At 35.7% G+C, this 23548-nt stretch overlaps 1 protein-coding gene across 12 annotated transcripts in view; it reads left to right on the plus strand.

Moving 5' to 3' along the window:
• SLC4A10 (solute carrier family 4 member 10) overlaps nucleotides 1–23548 on the plus strand; it is a 151153-nt gene that overhangs the window by 12715 nt on the left and 114890 nt on the right. For 3 of the 12 annotated variants that reach the window (XR_011698395.1, XR_011698396.1, XM_071562101.1), the window contains exon 1: nucleotides 20944–21313. The exons of 2 other annotated variants lie outside the window; for them this stretch is intronic. Coding sequence is in view for 5 of the 10 variants with exons in the window: in XM_071562101.1 (XP_071418202.1) it covers nucleotides 21233–21313 (81 nt within the window). In the remaining 5 variants the exon portion in view is untranslated. Of the gene's footprint in view, nucleotides 1–20942; nucleotides 21314–23548 lie in introns of those variants that run through there. 7 more of the 12 variants (XR_011698398.1, XR_011698397.1, XM_071562102.1 and 4 more) reach the window with 5 other exon arrangements.

Below are 23548 nucleotides of genomic sequence, written 5' to 3' on the forward strand. Positions count from 1 at the left end.
ACACCTATATTGTAGAACTTTAATTAGAAGTTAAAAAAAATAGGAGAGATTTTGGCTCTCACAGCAGAGATGGAAAATGTGAAAACATCCATCTTGATAATCCATAAGACAGAAATTGTCCTATGTGTACTTCTTTCTAGATCTAATTTCTTCAGGTAATATCTTGATTTTCAGGCTCTACTGCTGGCTCTCGGTAGCCTTTGTCTGTTACGAATTCCTTCTCTCCCTAGGATGGTTTTGTCTCCATTATTTGAGATGCTTGTTGCCCAGGTTTTGCCCCTTTTTGGTGCTGTGCTCTACTCAGGTGTTTTTTTCTGCACTTCTCTGCTTCTTTTGCTTCACACAAGTGTTTGCCTGTGTGAGTACAGAATAAATCCCAGCTATTTCATTATATCAGAAATAGTGAATTTCAATAGAATTATCAATTACTAGGTTAAAAATGAGAGAAATTTCTTCCATGAAGTATAGAGTTCAAGTACAAAAATTACAGTGATGTGGGATATTGTGGAGGCTGTAAGTGTAAATAGGTTAAAAAGGAATTTGGTAATTAAGTACAATGATCCTAATTCAACAGATGCAATCAGCAGATTAGGAAAATTTTAAACTGCTGATCACCAGAGAGTGGGACTGAATACCAGAGGAATGACTGTTTGCTAATTCCCTTTTTGTCTTGTTCTGTAAGAACCAAGTAGTGGGGCAACCTGAGACATTATAGTGGATTTCAAAGATTTCTGCAGTTCTGCTTTTACTTTCTTTCCTGGGGTCCGTGAAATAGGGTTTGCTGTTATCTCTGCAGGGATGGGTTATGCCACAGATGGTTTTGTGGAAAGAGTAGTAATTCTCTTTGGTCTAACCAATGACTTGTTCACTTGTAGATGAGATTATTTAAAAATAGCAGGTCATCTTGTGCCAAAGAGTTAATTTTCTTTCTGCTCAATATTTCAGGAGAAAGATGTTCCTGATTGAGAGGTCCCAGACTTAGAAAATGCCACAGTTGTCAAATGTTTGCTGTTTTAGCACTGCCCAGCAGTGACCTGGCACAGGTCTGTTAGACACTGTTTTTGCTGAATTCAGTAGCAAAGAAAGAGGAACACTGTTCTACTCCACTCATGTATTCTCATTTTCATACAAGCAAATGAGATATCTATATGTGGAGGTTTTCACAGGCTTGTGAAATGCTGTCCTTCCCCAAAGCACCTCCCTTTTCTGAATTTTAGGAGGGTTTTTTTTATGTCATAGGTCTGGTTGTCATCACAGATCTAATTTTTTTAAACCCAGGTTCAGTGATCATTGTGAGTGTGGTGCCCAGCAATTTATAGGCTGTGGCAGTACATGCCAAATACTTGTTTTTTACAATGGGGAGATAATTGTGTATTCTTTTGCAGATTCAATTATGAGATTCAGGGGAGGGCACAAGGCTGCCACTGAGCCAGGAAGAGTCATTGAAGGAGCTGATGGTGGATGCCAAGAGCTTTCGCTTTAATTGTATTAGTGACAGACTGTGAACACTGGATTTTGGTGACCAGCTAGGTGTAATTCAGCTGGTGGGCCCTAGATGGTATCTGGTTTGTCTGTGCTGCTGCCCTGTGCACTTCCTTGCATCTTCATTGTGTGCTTTGCTTTGGCAAGCAGAGAGAGCACATTGCCTGCGTGGTGACAGCACGTGGCTATTCTGATGTGAAACCAACATTGTAGCATTTCTGGGAGTTAGAAAATTTGTTAGTTTCAAAGGTTCCCTCTAGTTTTGTTGCTTCAGGATTTTACTTAGGAAGGTCCAATGCATTGTAACATGAGTGAAACTAATGGAGTTGTTCAAGATTAATATGAAACGCTAAAAATGGGATTTCTCTCTGAGTGGTTCTGTAGTAGTTTTACAGTCTACTCAAACACATATTAGCATATTGTTTTTATCTTAATCCTTTTTATTTTGTTTTCTCTTTTTCTCTATGTTTTCTTTGTCCATTGTGCCCCACTATGAGGACTAGGGTATCACTCAGTGTGATTGTGTGTATGGGTCTGTAAAGTGGTGGTTTTCTAATGCTGACAGCTAAGAGCTACAGTGGTAGCAACCTGAAATTAACTTAGAGACTCAGGATCCTAATCATTGGGTTTTGTGCTGCTTCAGCTGTCTGCACTTTCAGCCAGCTAAACCAAGTCTGTATTACATGTAGATGTGGAACTATGATGGAGCAGATGGATGGGTCTGTTCAGGATTCATTCAAAGTTGAGAACCCAGCTGGGAGTTGAAAAAGCAAGAAAGCCTTTCTTCCACCTAGTATGTGGAATATACTGGAGAAGATCTGGTCTAACTCTTAAAATGAAAAGAAATTTCAACATCAGAAATACATGGAAATTCCTACTGAGATTTCAAATATGTTGTGTAACTAGATTTGGTGTAGTATTTTCACTGAACTAAAAACCCACAAAAACGAAACAACAAAAATACCTCCAACTAGCAATGAAATGCTGTGATTTTCTGACAAAATAATGCAAAATTGGCACTGATCAGTATGGTAGTGCATATACAGTCAGCAGACCTAATATATCTTGTTTTCCACTTCAGTGTACTTGTAGTGTTATACTGATGAGTAAGAAGAGATCTCTTTTTTTGAAAAATATCTAAAAAACTAACTGTAAACCAAGAATAACATAGACTATTTAATTAAATTGACCTACAAGTTCATTTAAATAATGTTTTTATCAATTTTGTTTTAAGTTAATCTTCTTTGCTTCGGACATCTTACAAAAGGGCAGAACCTGGAGAGAGAGAACTACACAGACGAGATGCCAGTGGCAAAGTCTGCTGTACATTTGGTTAGTCAAATGCTTAAAGTTTTTTTATTTCTCTGGGTACCTTTTAGCTTTCATCCTCTTCAACTATGATGAGTCTGTTCTCAAACCGTATTTTCTTTGTGATCCCTCTAATGGGATACTTTCTGATACTGGTTTTCTTTTGGAGGAAAAGAAAAAAGAGAGATTGTTCTCTAATTTACTTCTTTGTATCTTAAAGATGAGCATGGACTAAAATAGGAGTGCACTCTCAATGGTCAACTTATGGATTGAGAACATCTTCTGAATCACTATAGCATGAATAGACTAATATGATAGACTTAAAATTCTAGGTAATTAGCACCTGTTTCTCATAATTTTGATTCTTTACGAAGTGTAGAGCATTTTCAGGTCATATGCTGAAATGTATCGGAATTGCTGCTATAATTTGCACTGGTTTCCAAAATGTCTTATTTTGGGGACTTATAAAACAAACAGGAAAAAGTAAAGGGATTTTTTTTTTTATGTCACAGTATTCCCTTAAAGCATGGGTGATCCTGTTTGGGTTTCCGTACAGCACCGGTGAAAGCTCTTGAACACATCTCCCAGTTCCAGGGTGAATAACCGATCCATCCCAGTGAATTGCAGCTTGACCCCTACTGGACCTTTACAGTACCACCCAGAAGATGGGAATTAGTGTTGCAGTGCAGAGGTTTCATGTTGTTGCATAATATATTGAAAAAGTTGCATAATAGAGTACATGAAAGTTGAGATTATTTTATTTTCTTAATTAGTTTCTTTTTAATTCATTCAACTTCATCCAGTTCCTATGGTATATTCAATGGAATCTTCCTTCACTGGAGTCTTACTGCACAATTGAGCACTTTATATATGTATCAATCTGTAAAGTTGTTACATCTTGTGGGCTTTTTTGTTTCAAATTTTTTTAAGTTTTTTTTTGTATTTTCTTGTTGGCAGGTTTTTACTGTGTGGGCGGATGTGACCTTATAAATACACATTTTAGAATTGGGAGTCTTTATTTAAACAAGAGCACTCCACAGAATTTCATAATAGTGCATGATTTGGCTTATCTACTGTAGGGTTCATTCTAGCACTAGATTTCTCTCTAGCCACAATTAGTCAATCTAAATATATTTGATTTGATAAGGCTTACAGTCTTCAGGTAGAGTTGACTGTAAATACTTTGAAGAACTTGATCCTGGGCTGGGATGCTCAGGGTGGCCTAAATGAGAATAACCAGAGTTGGCATTAAATTAAAGGAACCTATTTTGATGAAGGATGGAGGAAATGTAGTACTTTGACTTTAGTCAAATTTTGAAATGGAAGGAAGGAGAAGCATCTTCAGGTTACCAGGATACACTTTTTACATTCTTAACATGTTCATGAGTTTATCTTTTTAACTGTTTTTTTTTTGCTGTTCATAATTTGACACCCATTTATTGACTGTTCATTCAAAATAGGAATGAGACATTGGCTTAATTATCATTTACATAGGGAAAATATGGTCATTCTCCTAGAAGAAATACCAAGACTTTCAAGGAAAAAAAAATCTTCACATTCTGAGCATGATTGTGTTCACTTAAGGAGACAGAATTTTCTCCAAGTTATGATCAAAAAATTGATTTAATAGTTTTTTTCTCCCTCTGGAAAAGACTTGTTAAGCCTGAATGATATAAAGTTTCTGAAAATAGGGCAACTGTTATTAGAATAAATGACAAAAAATGTAGTGAAAGATATTTATCATCTGAATAATGTATTTTTGCTTGGAGGCTTACTTATATTTAGTCTCTGTGTTATAAATATCACAGTTATAATAATTTTTTGGTAGAAAAATCACAGCAGTAATAGTTCTGATACACTAGTAAGAGCTTTGGATGTATTTTACAGCACCCCAGTATAAAATTCAGATGATTCAATATGGAGATTTCTGTAATGTTGCCTAAGTAATTTCAATGCTCATTGAGTTTTAGTGATGTCCGAAAATCTCCTCAATATGTAACTTTATTGCCTTGTTTTTAAATGTTATTTATGTCCATTCAAAAATACTTAAAATTTATTTTCTTCCTGAAGTTGTAAATCTTTGTATAAATCCATGCAGCAGTTTTTTACAATTTTCATTTTCTTGTCTTGCTGACAAGATTAGATTGGTTTTTTAAGTCAAGTCACCTATCAAGAAGATTTTTCTCTCTTTATGTTTTAATCTCCTGCTAAGGAACGAACAAAGAACTGTCTGGTTGATTATTTGATTAAGTCTTTGTACCTGATTCCTTTAGGCCAGAAATGTTCTTAACCTTTGCAATTAAAAGCTAATTCAGATGTGAGCCATTACTTGGGAAATGGATAAGATTAATAAGGATATTTGCCTCCTGACAGTGTAAAGAATTTCTTTATTGTTTCTAGCAATTTTACTAGGACATAGTCAGCTTTTACCCAGGATTTTTTTTCACTCTAACACTTCTGGGTATCTGGAAAGTTGGGTTTTTAATTTCATTTAAATTCTTGAGTTCTGCAGGCTTTAATAATCCTATGGTTGAAAGATCTTTCTGAAGTTTTACTTGAATTTTACAGTGGAAAATTTATTCATGTTCATTTGAATTATTCTTGCCTAAATCATCCTAAATCATTCTCCTCCAACCCCCAGTGTAAATGGTACCTTGTTATCTTATTAAACTATTTAAACTGTATGTTCTTCATCTCTTTTTTTTTTTTTTTCAAATGAGAAAATTTGTTGACCACTTTATTGTTGGGATTTCATGAAGCTTTTGGGGAGCATTTGAATACATCTGTCTTTACTTGCCTAGGCTCTTCAAGTCAAACTCAAAAGATGTATTTTAAGAAATTAAATCCTGGCGTACAGCCTAAATGATTCAGATATGTAAAATACTCTTATGAGAGTTAAAAGCAGTGAGCTGTCAAAGCACAGGTATTGGTGAAACCTGAAAAGAAATGGAAGTATGAATGATTAATCCTTTCCCTGAAAGATTATTTGCTACATTTTTAATTTTTTAAGATATATTGTAGTGCTTATTATCATAGTGTCTGAGCTCCTAGCACCCTAACAAGGGTGATGTTATGTCACTGTCTCTCAAAAGCAGGACCAATATTGTTATTTCTTCTGTTTAACTTATTCCACAAAGAGCACCATGTGATGATGATGAAAAACTCTTTTGATTTCCTGGGGTTTTGTTGTTTAAGGTGATTTTGAAAATTAAAAGAAAAATCTTTTACAGTTACTTTGCACTGCTGAGCAGTCGAATAGTCACTCACTGTGTTTTAGTTTATATGTCATGGAAAATGCATCAAGGAAATATATCAAATGGAATTGGTTCAAGTTGTGCTTTTTGTAAATCAACAGGACTTTATTAAAAACTCCCTTGTTTGGAAATAACTATATGTGTAATTGGACCCATAATAAATCCTTTGCAGGTATGTGAAGCACAGAGAAGGGAAGTACTCAGCTGGTAGAGATACATGAACTCTTGCTAGAGCAATTAATTGCATATGATGCCATTCATGTACAGGAAATGTCGCAACTTTCTTCTGACAAAAACTCTGCCATTTCAACACCACGAACTCTCCTGGAGGACAAACCATAACAACAACAAAAAAAAGCTGTTTCTTTAGACACCTCAGTTAATTTTTAGAGTGAGAAACTGTACAAATTGCTGTGGTTCTTGTGAATTTTAGTGTAACTTGTGTTAATATGGTCTGCCCTGCATACTTACTCTCTCTAAGTGTGTATTTGTTAGTGCTGAGCAGTGGCGTAGTATGTTCTTGAGGGAACTTTATTTGAGATCAGATTTTCTCACAGGGGTCATAACTAGGTAAAGGTGAAAGACCTTATAACTCAGTGCTCAGAAGTTGTTGTTAATGAGCTTAGAGTTAAGCAGTGAGCATTAGGGATAATGATGTTTGTGAACCTTGTGGCGCATTGTGAGTTGGAGCTGGTTTCAGCAGTTCCCTTAAGCCTGGCCTGAAGCTTGGCTGCCATCTTGATGTGGAAAACCTTTTTGTATTACAGCAAAATTTGCACATATAGTTCATGTATTTTTGGCCATGTTTGAGTAAAATAAATCCAGGACTGGAGGCAGGTTTGCCAGAACAGCGTGGCACTGTGCCAGTGATGGCTACATCTGTCCTGGGGAGCATCCAGTCAGCTGGAGCACACCAGGACACATGCTCTTCTGGGCTGGCACATTTGCACCAGCTCCCCTGGAATCACCCAGGTGTCTGACATTTGACAGGAGTAGAATTCCTAAGTTTCCTGGGAGCTTATGAGGGTTTTGGCCTTATTTTCGTTTCTCCTCATTTTCACGTGCAGGCTGCTGAGCTTGGTGCTCAGTGCAAGGGGCTGGGTGAGATGCCTCAACAGGGTGCTTTGGTGTTGGCTTCCTGACACAGCTCCCTGAGCTCCTCTGTGGGGAAAGGGTGGCCATGCTCATGACTTTCTGTGTGTCACTGCTTCAGTGGTTAGTTTCATTATGCGGGCCATGAGACACAGCTTCAACTCCTTTTGCTAAAGGATAAACATGTGTTTCTGTGGTCCCTGAAGTATTGGGACTGCGGAGCAGCTCTCACCTGCCTTCCTAACAGAGCCATTTTCTAGAGGAATGGGAAGAAAGTGCCTGAGTTCTTTCAGGTGGAGGAGTACAGCTGTGTCTCCCATATTACAGAGGGACAAACAAGAGTGTATGGTGTTTATACCATGGCTTGAAAACAAAGCAGTGGCCATCTCTGTGTTTTAGGTGGCCTTGGAAATACTTTTTTCAGAGAACAACAGAGAAAGGCGAGCGGGCAGCTGGGAGGTGAGAGCAGCACCAGAGCTCAGGCCTTTAGCTGGCATTAGGTACTGCTGAGGCACTGAGTTCACTGGCTCTGTTGAGACTGAGGTGTTTCATTGCAGAGTTTTAGCCCTAAATGAAACTTTAATATAAAAAAAGCACAGAGTGGATTCTAGGTCAAGTGGCTGCTGATCTTTCTGGATTGTTTTCTTTTTGTTTGTAAGTTTGTGTGTGGTGTGGTTTTTGTTTAAGCTTAAGACTTACCTTGAGTTTATCTAAATTCTATCCCAATTTAATTTTGAGTCTTTTACTGGGATTCACTTTTTAATGACTGAGTAATGATATCCAAAATGTGTGTTCTTGAGCTTAAGAAAGGAATTAAGTCTTTTGCTTTTATCCTGAGTAGTTTATGATGGCCAACATTTGCCCTCTTTGTTACTGTCATCATTCCAGTTGTCTTCTGAAGACAGTAAAGGACTTTATTTTATTGAGAGCACTAACTGGATTTTTTTTCCCCTTTCTAATAGTGTACATCAAAACACTTTCTAGTTTTGGTCAACCTTTTCAAATCAGGTGAAAAGCAAGGAGATAAGATATGGATTGGGAAAAAAATTGTTTTAATGTAAGCCCAGAGCATGTTTTAATTGCATGTAGAGCAGTACATGGGATTTATTTCCAGTGCCAGACATATGCATACATATTTCCCACCAACACTTGCCTGGTGTGAGTAGGAGTTTAATTAATAAATTCTTACTTCTCAATTTTTCCTAATTAAAGCATTTGATATGGAAGCCTTAATCTGAATTGCCATAAAATAAATAGAAATGTAAAAAAAAAAACCGGGAAAAATGTTTTCATAGTATAGGGAGAACAGATAATTTGTGGAAATAAAATGAGATTTTTGTGATTTTATTAACATCAACATTAAGTATCGTTTCCTAGAATCAGAATATGTAAAATTGCCAGTGACAGCATGTTGTTTATGGGTTTTGAAATGATACTTTCTTTGTTAGGGTGCCAGTTCCTTCGGTATGTATTTCCTCTGTCACCTGAGGCTATTTTTCCAGCACATAACACATGTGATTTTTTTTTCTGCTTTCTGAATAATCAGCTTTTTCTTTTGCTCATTAAAGCATAAAATTACAGCCAAGGTATTAACGCAATACAATACACACTGTATTAACAGTGACCAGTCCCTACCAAATGCTAAGTTCTTTTTGTTTATTACCCAATTTACGTACTTTAATTAGCTCACTACATTTAATAAATGTTACATAAAACTCAACATTTTCTACCTTAAGGATAATGATGACATTCAATCTAATGTGTCGGATTGTACAGCATGAATAATTAATACAGTCTATATTTATTATTTTAGTATGCAGACTAACTTGACAGACTGGGTAGAGGGATGGTGCTGAATGGGGGCTGTCAGGAGCAGTCTGCTGGGAAATGAGCAGGAGGAGCCCCCTGCGCGGGCTCTGCCTGGAGGGGAAAGAAAGGATGAACTTGAACAGAAATCAGGACCTTGCTGATGCTGGCTGTCCCTGAGCCTGTCCCTGCTAGAACAAAGCAAAAGAAATCCTTGGCTCTGACTTCTACTTTTTGTGCCTTTCATTTTCTTTCATTGCTTTGCTTGTAGTGCTGGTTCAAATCAGAAGTGCTTAATATTACTACTACTGCTAATGTTGATGATGAGTATATAGTATAAAATGCAATACATATATTTTTAAAAAAACCTTGCACTTCAGCTATTAAAATATAAGGTAACTGTTGAATACTAATTTTTTAAGCTGCTTGAAAAATTAATTTTACAGCTACCCTAACTTCAGTATGTCTTTGGTTATGAGAAATTAAATTATGTACAAGAAAAATTACAAAACCATAAAAGGCATTTGAACTGAGTGGAAATAAGCCTTTCTCTTGTAATGTCAAAGCATTTTCTGTGACTGGCATGGCCTGTTGTGCTTTGGTAGCATACGAGAATTTTTGGCTTCCTGGAAATCTGAGAGGCTGGTGGTCAGCCTTTGGCATTGCCTTGTGCACCATCTGGAGGTGCCCAGTGCTTCAAACTACCCTCTATGATTAAGACACAAGAAGATAAGTTTGAAATTGTCAAAAGCTTCTCTTTGGAAGACCCAAAGTATTTGTTTACCTCACTGGTACAAAAATGATAGAAATTAAAAGGTTCTATGTGGGCATAATGCCATCTAGCTATAGACCCCACTGGCTGTAAGGTTTTGCACAAGGTCATACAGATGACTTGGAAAATAGGCTTAGACATAGGAATGTCATGTTGGCAGAGGGGCTTGAGAGAGTGAGTGAGAGAGAGCAATGCATTTTTCTTGAAATGGATTATGAAGGTGCTAGGAATTAAGAGATTCAGATTTTTACTTACAGTGTGGTTTTAGGCATTGTATTCTTGAGAGAGGTAATAAAGTGAGTATATGGAGCATCTGTTTGAATAGGGAGCTAATTTCCTTGAGTTAGACTAATTCTGTTTTTCCTCATAACGGAGGGCATTTTTTTGGTTTTCGAAGTGAGAAAGAGGCAACAGACCCAGGTACAATACTGCCTTAAATTCAAGCCCTGGTTTTGTTTCCTGAGTCACCTTTCTCTCTTCCTTGGCAAGCAAACAAGTGGTTTCTGAAGTTAGAATGTGACATCTATAAGCCTATGGTCTATTAACTGCTGGAGGCTAGGTGAGGTAAGAAAGTAATTTAAAAAAATGAAACATTTATGAGAATTTTCTTTTTATGATGTGATCTGAACTGCTTTTCTTGGCTTTCTAATGCTCAGTACTATTTTTTACATTAATATAAATTATTGCATTTATTTTGAATACTTCTCTTGCTATCATTGAGTGAATTTTGTAATCTTTTGTTATTAATTAATTTCTTGAATGAGTTAGTTATAGAGATTTGTGTTACAGTTGTGATATTTTAAGTGATTTATGGTAAGCTGGATTTTGTATGAGTTGTGTGACTAAAACTTTACTAATGGGAAGAATTTATGAAATAATAGGTGGAAGTATCTGATCACCTTGCTACCAAGTGGGTGCTGACTGCTGTATGTATGTTTTAAAACTAAGTTTACTTTCTTTTTAGGATAGGGAGAAGGCTGCATTTGAGATTTACAGTGTCTCTGGCCAGCAAATGAAAATACTCTAGATAGCTAAAATGTTAAAAACTTCTATAAGTGGTGTGTGTCTGGTGCCACATTTGAATGATTCTTTTGATGATTCTCCCTTTGCATTACTATTCTCTGAGTTGCACACTACATGTTAAAATGTAGAACTTATCCTCAAAGACAAAAATTGGGTTGGTGGCTCAATGAAGATTTATTATGTATAATGGTAGTACTATAAAAGATAAATGCTATATAGGAATTTGAGAATAATCAGACTATTGAAATAACACAAGTGTTCTTGGTTTATATCTGAGGTGGAATTTGTGGTGTAATGTATTATCTTGAAAGGCCACTAAGAACTTAGTGAAAAATAGATTTGGGGGATCTAACAAAAGTATTATTCCTTACATGGGCTTAGTGAAGATAGAATTTCAGTTATTTAAAACTAAGTCAAGTCTTTATGTGGGATTTTTTTGCGTCTTCTGCTTAACTTCTGAAAACCATAACTTTTAGTAATTTATCTGAAAATTCTTCACATTAATGAATGTGTTATTTAACATTTCATTACCTTTTGTTTTTACATAACAAAAGTAGAAGTGAATCCAAAACTTGGAGATCATCTGTTAGAATTCAAATAACTGAAATCAAAACTTGATAATGACAATATTCAGTGCTACTGTGACTAATGTCTTCGTGGTGTTATCTCATTACAAAATTGTGAATAGCTGGCAGTTACAATTTGCATTAATTTGCTAAAAGTTTTTTTCATAGTAAAAAATTGCATGTATTATTTTTACCTAAAAGACTTTTCACCTTAAGTGAATCCAAGTACTGAAGTAACTGAAAGAGTTATCTGGGTTGGTGGTGTGAACAGAATATGCCGAGTCGGAAGGATGTGGTGTCATATCATTTGATATTTGAGACTTCAGTGTATGGCATGGTACAGCTAAACAAGCTGTGAAATGTGATGCTATGTGGAATTTTTTAGGTCATTGGTAACAAAAGGTTGTTTTGTGCAGATTTACAGCATTTTATCCATCTGAGTTTTGAAAACACCAGATAGCAAAGGTAGCACCATGTCTCATGTAAGACTGTTCTACAGGTGACAAAGTCAGTTTTTAACCGTTTCATGGTGCTAAATATTTTTGATACTAAACATCTTTGTATCAAATTTGAAAACATTTTTTGAATAGTGAGAGCTTTCAGTTATTACTGAATTTCTCTGATGGGTTGATGTAATTTCTTTTTATCAATACAAATTCAGTGTTTCTATAGGCCTTCATTTAGTTCCTGAGTCTGGTCTGAGAACCCAGTGATCAAGTTTTAGTTCAAGAACATGTGGTGATGTCTTTCAAAACATGGGAGATAGGACAGACTGAAGCCATCTACCCTCTGAGGAGCATGATGAGACTGCTAGGCAACTGTTTAGTGATGAGAATGGCTTTGCTTTATAGTTACCCTTTTCTTTGAAGTTTGTGTGGAAATGTCTCATAGCCGTAACCTAAGAGGAATTTTATAAAACAGTTTTGAACAGTGGAGATTATGAGGGAATGTAATGACTGCTTGCTTGCAGAATCAGACTGACATCTTTTCTTTCTTACCTAGCCTTGGATTTGCTCCCAGACTCATCTATGTTTTTTTCTCACCAACATGGAAAACAGTAAGTGTGTAAGAGAGCAGGAAGCCCTGGAAAAGGGCTATGCTGATGGTGGATGTATGGTCGTTCTGCCTGTCACTGAAGGGAGATGAGAACAGGAAAGAAATGGTCTAATTCTGGAATCTTGTGTCTGCCATTTGTACTTTCTGGAGAGGTGGTCCCAGCACTGTTTTTCTCACTGTTGGAGAGAGAGGAGTGAAAGTGGCTGCTGCTGCTGCCTTTCTCTTTCAGGAAAAGGGAGAGGTTTATTCGCCTGGGTATATTTAGCCATTATGGTTCTGATCATTCAGGTTTTAGACTGTTATATTTTGTGTGTCATGCACAAAAAATTTGTTAGGCAGTCCAAGTTCAGGCAATAGTTTAGGATGGCAAGTGAAACACTTTGCTCACATCGTATGTATGGTGTGTGTGTGTGTGTATATATATATATATATATATATATATATATATATATATATATATACACATATATACACCTAAGAGCAACTGACTATGAAGAATCATGGAAATAAAGATCTCTGGATCTTTGGCAAAAAGCCCCCAACTACCCAACCCAATAAAAACCAGGTTAACAGTTAAGATTTTTGTTAAAGGGTAAAGAGTCTTTACACCTAGGCTATTCCAGAAGACCTGCTATTGCACTCCAGGTACTTGAATTTCACTCTGGTGTTTGCGACATTCTCTCTACTTGAAGTGGAAAACTGTTTAATAAAACTACTATCCACATGAGTGGACGTTTTTGTTTCAACTGTTGCTTATCATTCTAAGACAAACACATAAAAAACTACCAACTCCCCTTCAAAACCAGGAAAGACCCTATAAATGGATTAAGTATTTAATTTTCTTCCTTTCAGTGTTCATTTATCTTTCATTGTCCTTTACACCTTTACTCTTTGACAAGTGTCTTCTACAGAAATAGGTAGCTAAAAGGCAGTTTAAATATCAAAGCAGGCAGTGTCTGACTTTTGAAGCTCCCGTGGGAGTTTCTGTATGTTCCATTGAGCATTTTGCCCCAGTTTTTTTATCTTTGAAGCCATCATTGGCTGTTTTTTTTCCTGAGGTCTTAACATTTTTATGTATGTCCTTGCATTATTGAGTGTAAAATTCTGTTTTAAATATCTTTAAGAAACACACAGGCAGTTAATTGAAAGCATTTTGATTTGTCCTAGGAAATTAGACCTTTCCTGCGATTTTTATCCACAAATATCTACGAAATTGTCTAGTTTATGAAGTTTGTGTCTCTGATTTTAAACTTTAATCTGGAACATCCCAACATCAGCTTTGTGGCCTGCTCCTGGTTTGGGGGAGGGCTTTTCTTTCTTCTCCCCTTACTTGATTCTTCCTACATAAGCCAGAGGAGGGCTGCCCCCAAACCCAGTTCTTGTTTAAGCTATGGATGCCTGACCTTTCACCGTCACAGAAGAGTTTATCTCTTAGTGAAATGTGTGCTGCTTCAATAGCTTTTCTGTGTCCCCTCCCAGAGAAAAGATGGCAAGATAGAGCTAATACAGTTAGTCTGAGCCTGTTTGCTTTCCATGTGCACTGTTTTGTTACTTTCAAAGAAAGAAAATGTTTGTTTCAGAGCTCATGTTTTGGAATTGATTTTTGAATAAATTAATAATTTTATTTATTATTAATTTTTACAGCTTTAGGGCTGATAAAATTAGATAGTAATCTGTCTGATATATTACATATTGATGAGATAAATTGCATTTATAAAGCACTTCTTACTGTCTTGTGTTCTTCCTGTCACATGTTTTTTGTCAAGACTACCCTAATCCTAAATTATACTCTAGTAATAGCTATTTTCTCCTATTGCTGCCCTTCAAAGCAATGCCTTTGCTTCTCAACCTTTGCAATTCTCATCTTGCACTGCAGTCTTCAAAGACTCTAAATGGTATTTTCCATTGGCCCAGTGTTAGGTTTGTGCTCTAATTTAAACATTCAAATCCACATGTTTTATATTATAGAAATAAACAGTTAAAATAACCTGGAAAATTTTGGAGTCACTGATATGTCCAGCAGTTTGCTTTTTGGATGAGCTTTGATTGGGAAATATTGTCTAAAATTGATCATTATTTATTTATACTTGTTTAGAATCAGCGTATTTTCTCGTCAGCAAAAGAGAAAATTTGAAGTGTGTGTGCTGGTAGATAGATTTTTAAAATATCTGTATTTGTATCTATATTTTATTGATAAAAGTAAAACTTTCAAAGGATCGTGATGTACAAATGATATAATCTGGGGTTTTGCAAAAGTATTCAGACAATTTGATTGCCTAGAACTGTAAGTGAACTAATGAGTGCATAGCTGAGTTTATGTGCAAAGTATGCCTGTATTTTAATATATCATGAAGAAACTTGTCTGAACCTGTCTTGTGCCTTTTTTCCCCCTTGTTTGTACTGAAGCAGAGCTTTTTCTGATTTAAAGCTGGTTCTGAATATGTTGTAATTGGACAAAACCTTTACAGTTCTTCCTCTAAGAAAAATGTCTGGCTTTGCTGCTCACAGTGGGTATACTGGTGTCGAAGCTCAGCAGTGTTAGGGTAATTCTCTAAAGCTCTAAACAGAACAAAAAGATTACTGAAAAATGCACAGGTCCTTTTTTTGTGCTAAGTCTGAAATAGAAGGGGCTAAATCCCCAGTGGATAGAAGTTATGTAATTTGGTGATGCTATGCTGATTTATGCCTCTTGAGAGTTTGCCTGCAGCAGAAGCTGGAGGTGATGAGAAGAGATTGGATGAGAGAAAGACCATCCAGGAAAAATTCATCAAATTTGTCATTCTTGAAAGGACCATCATAACATATGGTAAGGCATATCATTTACCTCAGGCTCAGAGGAAAATGATTTCTGCTAGGAGAATATTAATTTTATTTCTTAGAGGATCAGCTGACAGGGTAGGCTTTCTCCTGGCTGGTCTTCCCCTTCTGTTTTCTCTGAAGGGAAGGATGGAAGCTTGGAAATGTCTTATCTGTAGCAGACAAGCAAGTTGGCATTTTGCCATCATTTTCTGCTAGCAGAGAGGATAATGGTAATTATGTGTCAAAATTTAACATTTCTTTGCAAGAGAACTTTTTAAATGCAAAATATTTAGAATAAAGTCAGATCTATTCTTGAAGCAGATAAGAAGCTAGGATTAGTGAGCTGACAGATTTTTCTTAAGAAAAAGGTGTTTTTCTTCCTCTTCAGGAACAAGGAGGAGGTGAAAAAGGATCAAAAGAAGGGAAGGTATAAGGTGTGCAACATAAGTAGTCTGTAACTTCAGTATTGTGTAATATTTGGGAGACACCCAGAGCAACATCTTCTGTCCTGCTGATCCTTCAGTGGAAAGGCTGTTAGAACAGGCTTTACTGATGGGTTCCAGCCTTTTTGATTAAATTTTTATTTCTTTGTTATCAGGAAAATAATTTTCTGTTGGGCTATACAATATTGAGTCCAAGTTCCATCATCACCTTCTTGAGGATGGCAAACTGTTTTCCTATAACCAATTCTGGCATCCCCAGTGGTTGCAAGTTAAGCCCATAGCCTTGTCCTTAGTCAGTTAATAAAAGTAGAAGGGTTTTCCTGGGCCACAGCACAAGTTAATGTACTGTTGAGATGCTTAAAAAGGTGGAAAGCTTTCCTTTCTTTTAAGTCAGAAAAGGAAGGTGTGGTTATTAAATAAAACCTTTTAACTTTGTAGACACACATTTAAAATTTACCATTCCAATGTGATTTTACAAATACTTTTCTGGACTATATGATTTATGTGCATGTAATTTTGCTAAGAAAATAAATGTATGATTACAAGCCTTGAAGAGCTTTTTTACTTTTTATTTTCCATATTTTTCCAAGAACAAGTGTAAGCAACCATCTGTAATATACATTGGAAATATAGGATGTGCCTCAGCAGTCTGAGACAAAGGAGGTGTCAGCCTTTTCCTACATTATATTCTGGGAAATGAGATGCCAGAAATTTTAAAATCATTTTTGAAGGTAAAATACTGTAGAGAAGTCTCTTTTTGAAACTGTCTATTATAGATTTATTATAATTTGTGAGTAATGTGTAGTGCAGTGATCTGAATCATCAGGGACTGGCCTGAGATACAGGCTTGAGTTTTAAAGCTAGGATACAGCAACACTACCAGTGGGATATTTGGAAAGTTGGGTTTTGATACCTCTGCATTATCTGCTAGGCAGACTTGGAACCAAGCAGTTAATTTGCAAATTTTGACTATGTGTCTATGGTTTGACCTTTGCCTGCTTCCTGTTTTGTTTTATAAATGTTTTGAGTTTTCTTTAACCACAGTCATGGTTATCCACAGATGAACTGGTGAGACTTACACAATGCCCACTGAAATAATCCCAGGAGAGTCTTTGAACACTATCTTGTCTGAGAGAACACAGTAGCTCCATAAAATATAGCAAGTTTTAACTGAGTTATAAAATTTAAACTTCAATTTCCTAATGATTTTCCTTTTTGCCTAAAGAAGGATATTTACACTTTATAATAAAAACCAAGGCAGTAATATTGAATTGAGTAACAGATACGTATGTTGAGTAAGGCAAGGTAATACAGTCCTGTCATAAGGATTAAAGGAGAATGAGCTAACATTAATTACTTTTCAGTTTACTCCACTCAAGTACAGAGATATTTTTTAATCTGTGTTGAGCTGAGCAATCAGCTAAAACTTAGAATTGTTGAGTTATTTTGGCTTAGAGAAATTGCTGAGCTTTTTATATTTGTCAATACTGTTCTATGTATCAAGACAAAAACTTGATGTCTTCAATACAGGTGAACCCAGCTGTTACCGAGTCTTCTTTTTTGGTTTCCTTGTATTTTTTTCAGTCAGGTTTCTAAACTAATTTCCAATCAGTGTTGAGCCACATGGCAATCTGCTGATTTGCCTTAGATCCTGTTGTTGGTACCAATCCTGCTGTACTCTGTTTCTGCATTTTTCTTCATTTGTCAATTTTCATCTCTTGTAGAAATAGAGGAGTGCAAGGTAGACTTGTGTCTTTCTGATTTTGATTTCCTGCTCTTGCAGGCCTTCAACCCCTGACTGTTGAAAGCCTCCAAATTAATGATATATTAATAAGGATTTGTGCTTGTTCCAAGTTTGTACTTGAGTATTTTTTCTTTTTTCTTGGGACTTCTTCCTTGACATACCTACACAGATCCCCCTCTTAGTCTTTTGTTAAGCTAAAGAAAGAAAATGTTTTCAGTTTCTTCTCAAAAGTTATCTGACCATTGTATAAGTCTTCATTTCTTCCAGTTTCCTTTTTTAGATAATAGATTATCAGAATCAAGAACAATGTGATTTTAATAGAGTTTATTATTGCATTAATGCTGATGTCTATGTACTAGAAATATATTACCTGATAATTTAAAAATTTCGTTTCTTTTCCATATGGACACCATGTTGGTAGCTCATAATTAATTTGTGATCATCTTTGTCCTCACATTTTTCATCCACTGTAATTTCTAACTGCTGACCTCTGAATTTTCAGAAGAAACTTATTAATCTGTAAGTTCACATTTTTGCATTTTGCATCCTTAACTTTTACGCCCGTTTCATTCTTGTGGTCCTAGAGGTAATCCATGTCTTCCTGGTAATGTTCCATTCCTCCTATATCAGCAGTACTTTACAATATCAGAAATTTCTGAACAAACCCAGACTGTGATTTTTTGAGTGTAATTCCTACAACTTATGATCTGGTCATCTATAAAAATATATTGTAAAATTGATTCCCAAGATGCTGCTAAGGAATATGCATTAGTATTCTGTTTCTTTGGGCACAGCACTACAGTCTGTAATACCTTGCAGTAACCTCAAATGTTCTTTTTCCTGATCATTGGTACTAGCAAACATGACCTTAATTTAAAGAGTTGAGTGACAGAGCTTCAGTTGTTTGCTCCCTCACTGCTTAGGTCGGTTCTATTTGATATGAAGCTGATTTGTGATAGATTCAATGTGACCATTATTTCATCTTGGATAATTCACTGGAACTCTGAATTTGCTTTAGTTTTTTTTATTCATCCTTTTTTTTTCTATGAAGAAAAATTAAAGAGACGCAAACTGTAGTGAGTAATGAATTTGCATGGCATAAAGTGATACTTATTGATACTATAAAGGGAACAGGTTACCAGATTTTTGCTTTATCATCTCAGAGTAAATGTCTGCACTTTATAAAATGGTGCTGTGTTTATACCCCTCTCTGTTTTAACATTGCTAATGAAATGTTAAAGTTTTCAGTTCTGCAAAATAGTAGTTGTATTGACATGAGGAAAAACATAGAATAACTTCAATGAAAGTATTCCTAGCTGGGATAATATGCACAAAGAAATAATAGTGTATTTTTGAGTGCATTTATAATTTGTACAGAGATCTTAACCTAACTCAGGACAATAGTCTTCTGCCTTGTGTTTTGCTAGTTCCTGTATTCTTCAAAGGTGCAGCTGAAGGAGAGATGATGTGTTCTTGGTCAGCAGAAACTTTTAAGTGATGTTTCTGACAGCTGTGGTTATAGCTCTTAGCTTTGTGTTTTTCACTCTGAGATCATCACGTAGGATAACATTTGCACAGGGATAGCCTACATAATATTTATGGAAGGTGGCTTGGCAATGCACATCTTTTATATCACTTCTTACTATCTTATTGGCTTTTATATCATAATTAGGTGGCTTTTGGGGACTTAGAGTGGGTTGCCAGCAACTTAGAGATCTGAGGTTGTATTCCCTTACTTCCTTTGTATGTAGCTACTGATCAGAATGTATTGCAAAATTGAATGTTTGTGTAGAAGTAAGTGACTTAATATTTAGTACTGATGTATTATTATTACTTTTGTAAATTACCTGTGGAAGTAAAAATACTGCCTTTGGAGATACTCCTATTCCATACTGATGTGGGGAACACTATTTTCTCCTTTTACTGCCGAATTGCTTGTTTGATTTTTGAGGGACCTTTTGTCTCTTTGTGCATATGTATTTATATTTGTGCACATAGATTGAGTAATATTTTCTAGGCTGAAAGTGAATTAATGAGTTAATCAGGAACTAGTTCAAAAGTAGGAGCTTTCAAGAACATTCACAATGTTCAAGAGTGGCTCCCTGACTGGCATTTTCATCGTGTCTGGTTGTTGGACATCAGGATTAACTCATTTGGAGAATATAATCATTGTATTGGGCCTGATCTGTTTCTCTGCGGCACTTTGAAGCCTCCCAGGACTTCACTGACTCGCTCTGCTGGGATTTTGGCCACTTGAATGGAGACCCTGGACCAATGTGTGGCTGACAAGAGTTCCCTTTCCCTATAGATGTAACATCCTTATGTTGAGGCCGTTGTGCAGTATATAATGGGAACTAATATCTGGTAGTTTCTCCTTCTAAAGGGAAATATGTGGTATTCATGGATGAGACCAGTTTGCTTTTATCAATGCCATGATGTGAATGACTGTAAGACTCTTCAGTTTTACAAAGGGGCAGTTAGTACATTTGTATAATAATAATGTTAAACTAGCAGGATAGGATCTGGGTGAAATAATTTAGGACCACTTATGTCTACTTTCAACTTCTGTGTGTATTTCAAAGTAAAGAAGGACATCCAAATTCATTTGAATAACATTTGGAGCAAGCTGAAGTTAAATTAGGGAGGAGTTTTTTCCTCCCGGTTTTACTTGTCAGTAAAAAGCGATTGATAGCGAGGTATTTCAGTGGGCATTGAGGGAAAGTTCTCATGTGTTTAAGGATATGGATTTCAGTGTTACTTGTTCAGTATTACTTGTTCACTGTGTGAACAGAAATAATTTTTCTGTGGGTCTGGAATTTGGAGGAATTACTAAATGATGACTTCTACCAGTTTGGTGACACTGTTTCATTTTAGTTCTGTGAAGTGATTTTTTTGTTTGCATAAGTTTGTTGCCATAATATTAGCAATGATAAATATAAGCAATGGTTTAAAATAATCGATTTTACTTGTATCAAATATGTTTTAATAAAAAATGTCAGTTGTTATTTTGTAGTTTTAATAATTTAAACATTAGTAAGGAGGATATTGTACATTTGTTAGCTTGAAAGGTCTCTCATATCAGAAAAAAAATCCATGCATGATTGTTTTGTTTGATATCAAACCACATTTTTGCTGTCATAATACTGGCACATTTTCAAGTCATGCTGTTTTCTGGCTGCTAGCAGGAGTAATGGAAACAATGCAGTGATCATGCAATTTATTGAAAATAAACACTAAAAATACTTAGGCAAGCAGTGTTTTTAATTTAATGGAGACTAGGATTCATAAGGCTGCATAAAATAGCTGCTTCAGTACCACAGAGGTATTAAAATACCTTGCTGCCTGTGAATTGTTTATAATTTATTTCTGTTGATTTTCCTTTGAATCACATTGTGATTTTTCTTCTGAATGGTGACAGTGCTTGCTGAGGAGTGGTCATGCAAGCAAAATTTGATAACCTCGATATGTCACTTCATCTGCCGTTTTTCTTTTGTTAATGCAAAGCTGGTTGCATAATATCTAATTTCTCCTTTAGCTGACCACAGATGAAAACAAAATCTATAATGGCAGTGCTGGGTTTTATAAAAAAACGCAAGTGAGGAGTTGAAGGATGTGGCTTCTTCTGTTTGGATGATGCAGGATTGCTTTAAGCAGTAAGCTTACTGTTTTCAGATGGCATTAGCAGCATCAGTGATATAGCTGTGTCAGCCTCCTTGACTACTGGATGTCTGTAATCGCACGGAGGAAACTATATTTAAGATCTGATATCTTGAGGGTAATGACTACAGCACTTACTGATGGACAGAATGGCTGTTAATGCTTTCTTCACTAGCCCAGAAGATTTTGAAAGATAGATGGGTCTGTGATGTACTTTTTAAAGACAGGAAATGCAATTTTTGGGGGTCTCTGGAAATAGAAAGGTCATGCAGCTTGGAACTGGTGAGACATTACAGTCCCTAAGTCATCAGGTATGACCTCATAGTTTATACTAATATTTCTAACACTGGTTTATTTTACAATTTTAGGTAATTTGCAATCTCTTTGTCTGTGTATTTGCTTCATGTTGGATTTGCTACAGAATTTATAGGGTAGACTGTTTACATAAGCAGAGCAATGTATATCTTGGAATTCTAATATGTTGTTGATTGCTATTTGAACAATGTAAGTTTATTCTCTATATTTTTTTATTGTGAATGGGTTTTTTTACCTAATTCATGTTAAAAGGTTATGCCTTTGCTGTAAAGTAAAAAGACAAGATTGTGTTGTGTTTTTATTTTGCTTTATCTTTACATGGCACACAAAAGCCATTGTGAATGTATTTGTCATATGAAATGCAGTATATGGTAAGTGTTTACCTACAGTAGCAGGTTATTTAAAACAACGTATCACATTGTGTAACAGGACTGAGCTGTTCTGCAGGCACAGATCTTGCTTCATTTTGCAGCAGTAGATTTTTTCTTTTTGCTTCATTTCAGATCAGTTTTAAAAATAGCTCACTGAACATAACAGTGAAAGTTTGCCAAGATAACTCCTCTCTTTTTAATTATTGCACTCAGTGATGAATACTAATATTAATGGACTTTAAAAGAGAAGATTATTAGCTTAAAAATTTAGAATGTTGTTTAAAACCAAATTCATTTTACTGAAGCATGTCTCATCCTTTTTATTTTAACTGTTGCCAATTTTATTGTAAGGCTAATACTTGTGGATCTGCTAATGTATTGTGGTGATGGATAGGAAAGTCAGAGGACATAAAACATGTATATGGGTATTTTACATAGGAAGATAGTGGCCTAATTTCACGTATGGAAAACAGAATGGATTTGGAGATACTGTTACCCCTTTGGGTGTTACAAATGTTAGATAATGGCTGATGCATTCCCTTTAATACATCATAGAACAATTCTATTTGAAATTGTAGGAGAATTTATTTTAAAAAAGATATTCAGCTCCATCTTAAGAAATTCTACACGTATTTGCAGAACATTTCCATGGCAACATGTTGGCCATGTGTTTTGAAAGCTCAGCTGAAGCCTGAAAGTAGTGTGCAATTTTTCTGTCACCTGATTTACTCTAGTGGAACCACAATTTTCACATATAACTGGACAGCAGATTGGCAGGGGTGAACAACATTTTCTGATGCCAAAGCACAGGATTAGAGATCAAGATTTGGAAATATTTTCATATATCCACCTAGAAATGCAAATGTGTAAATTGTTGATTTGATTTTGTATTTACAACTACATTCTGGTTTTACCCCAATTTAATAACATTTTGCTGGAAACGTATGTGTGTGGGAGACCACAGAAATGAATGAAAATCAAGCATGTGCAGCAAATTTCCTCAGTAAAAATGTCTGTCTTTTAGTTTTTAATTGAAAACATATTTGTAAAAAGTGTTGTGTTACTTGTACTGGCCATAATTTACAGTTTCCCAGTCTGCTTTATCCATCTTACATTCTTATTAATAATGCGTAAAGACTGCCCTGCTCTTAAGCTTGATTAAGTTTGGAATGATTTAACTATACCTTTCACTTGTTACAAGATCCTTTTAATCTGTTAGAATTTATTTTCAGTATTTTCATGTATTAGTCACAGTGGGTACATTCTGTTTCTTGGCATTGGAATTAAATTCCTGAAACTATTGGTTTCATGGTATTTTGGTGCTTTGCAGGGTATGCATGGACCTTTTAATAGGACCAACCCTACCCCCAGCTTATTTGTTTTCCTCATTCAGTTTAAAATCTTGACTTAGCTGTATTTTGAGGTTGTTCCCTCTTTGCTCATTTAAAATAATTAGATCTCTGTGGAATTTTGCATCTGGAAGCTACAGCAGTAGGTCATGCTTATTCTGGACTGTTTCATCATTTATATAAGTTCTGCAAACTGCATTCTGTGGATGGCTTTGAAATGTGGCATTGATAATAATCTCCAGTAGTGTGGTACATTGCAGCCTGTTGACGATAGAAACTGTATCTACAGAGGGAAAGGAATTTGTGAAAAATGCTTGCTGGAGAAAGTTTGTGTTTAGGTCATTCTATTTTGAAACATCTTACTGACTATTGCAAGTGAGTTTGAGTATGTTTTGTCATTCAAAGGACATAGTCCCATTCAAGCCCTTGTTCATTTGGAGGGACTAGAGACTAATACCTCAAAAAAGAACTTATTAAGGGAGTGAAGCTCTTTTATAAGAAAAGAAATTGC

Source organism: Pithys albifrons, chromosome 8, assembly GCF_047495875.1.
Source record: "Pithys albifrons albifrons isolate INPA30051 chromosome 8, PitAlb_v1, whole genome shotgun sequence".
Lineage (NCBI taxonomy): Eukaryota > Metazoa > Chordata > Aves > Passeriformes > Thamnophilidae > Pithys > Pithys albifrons.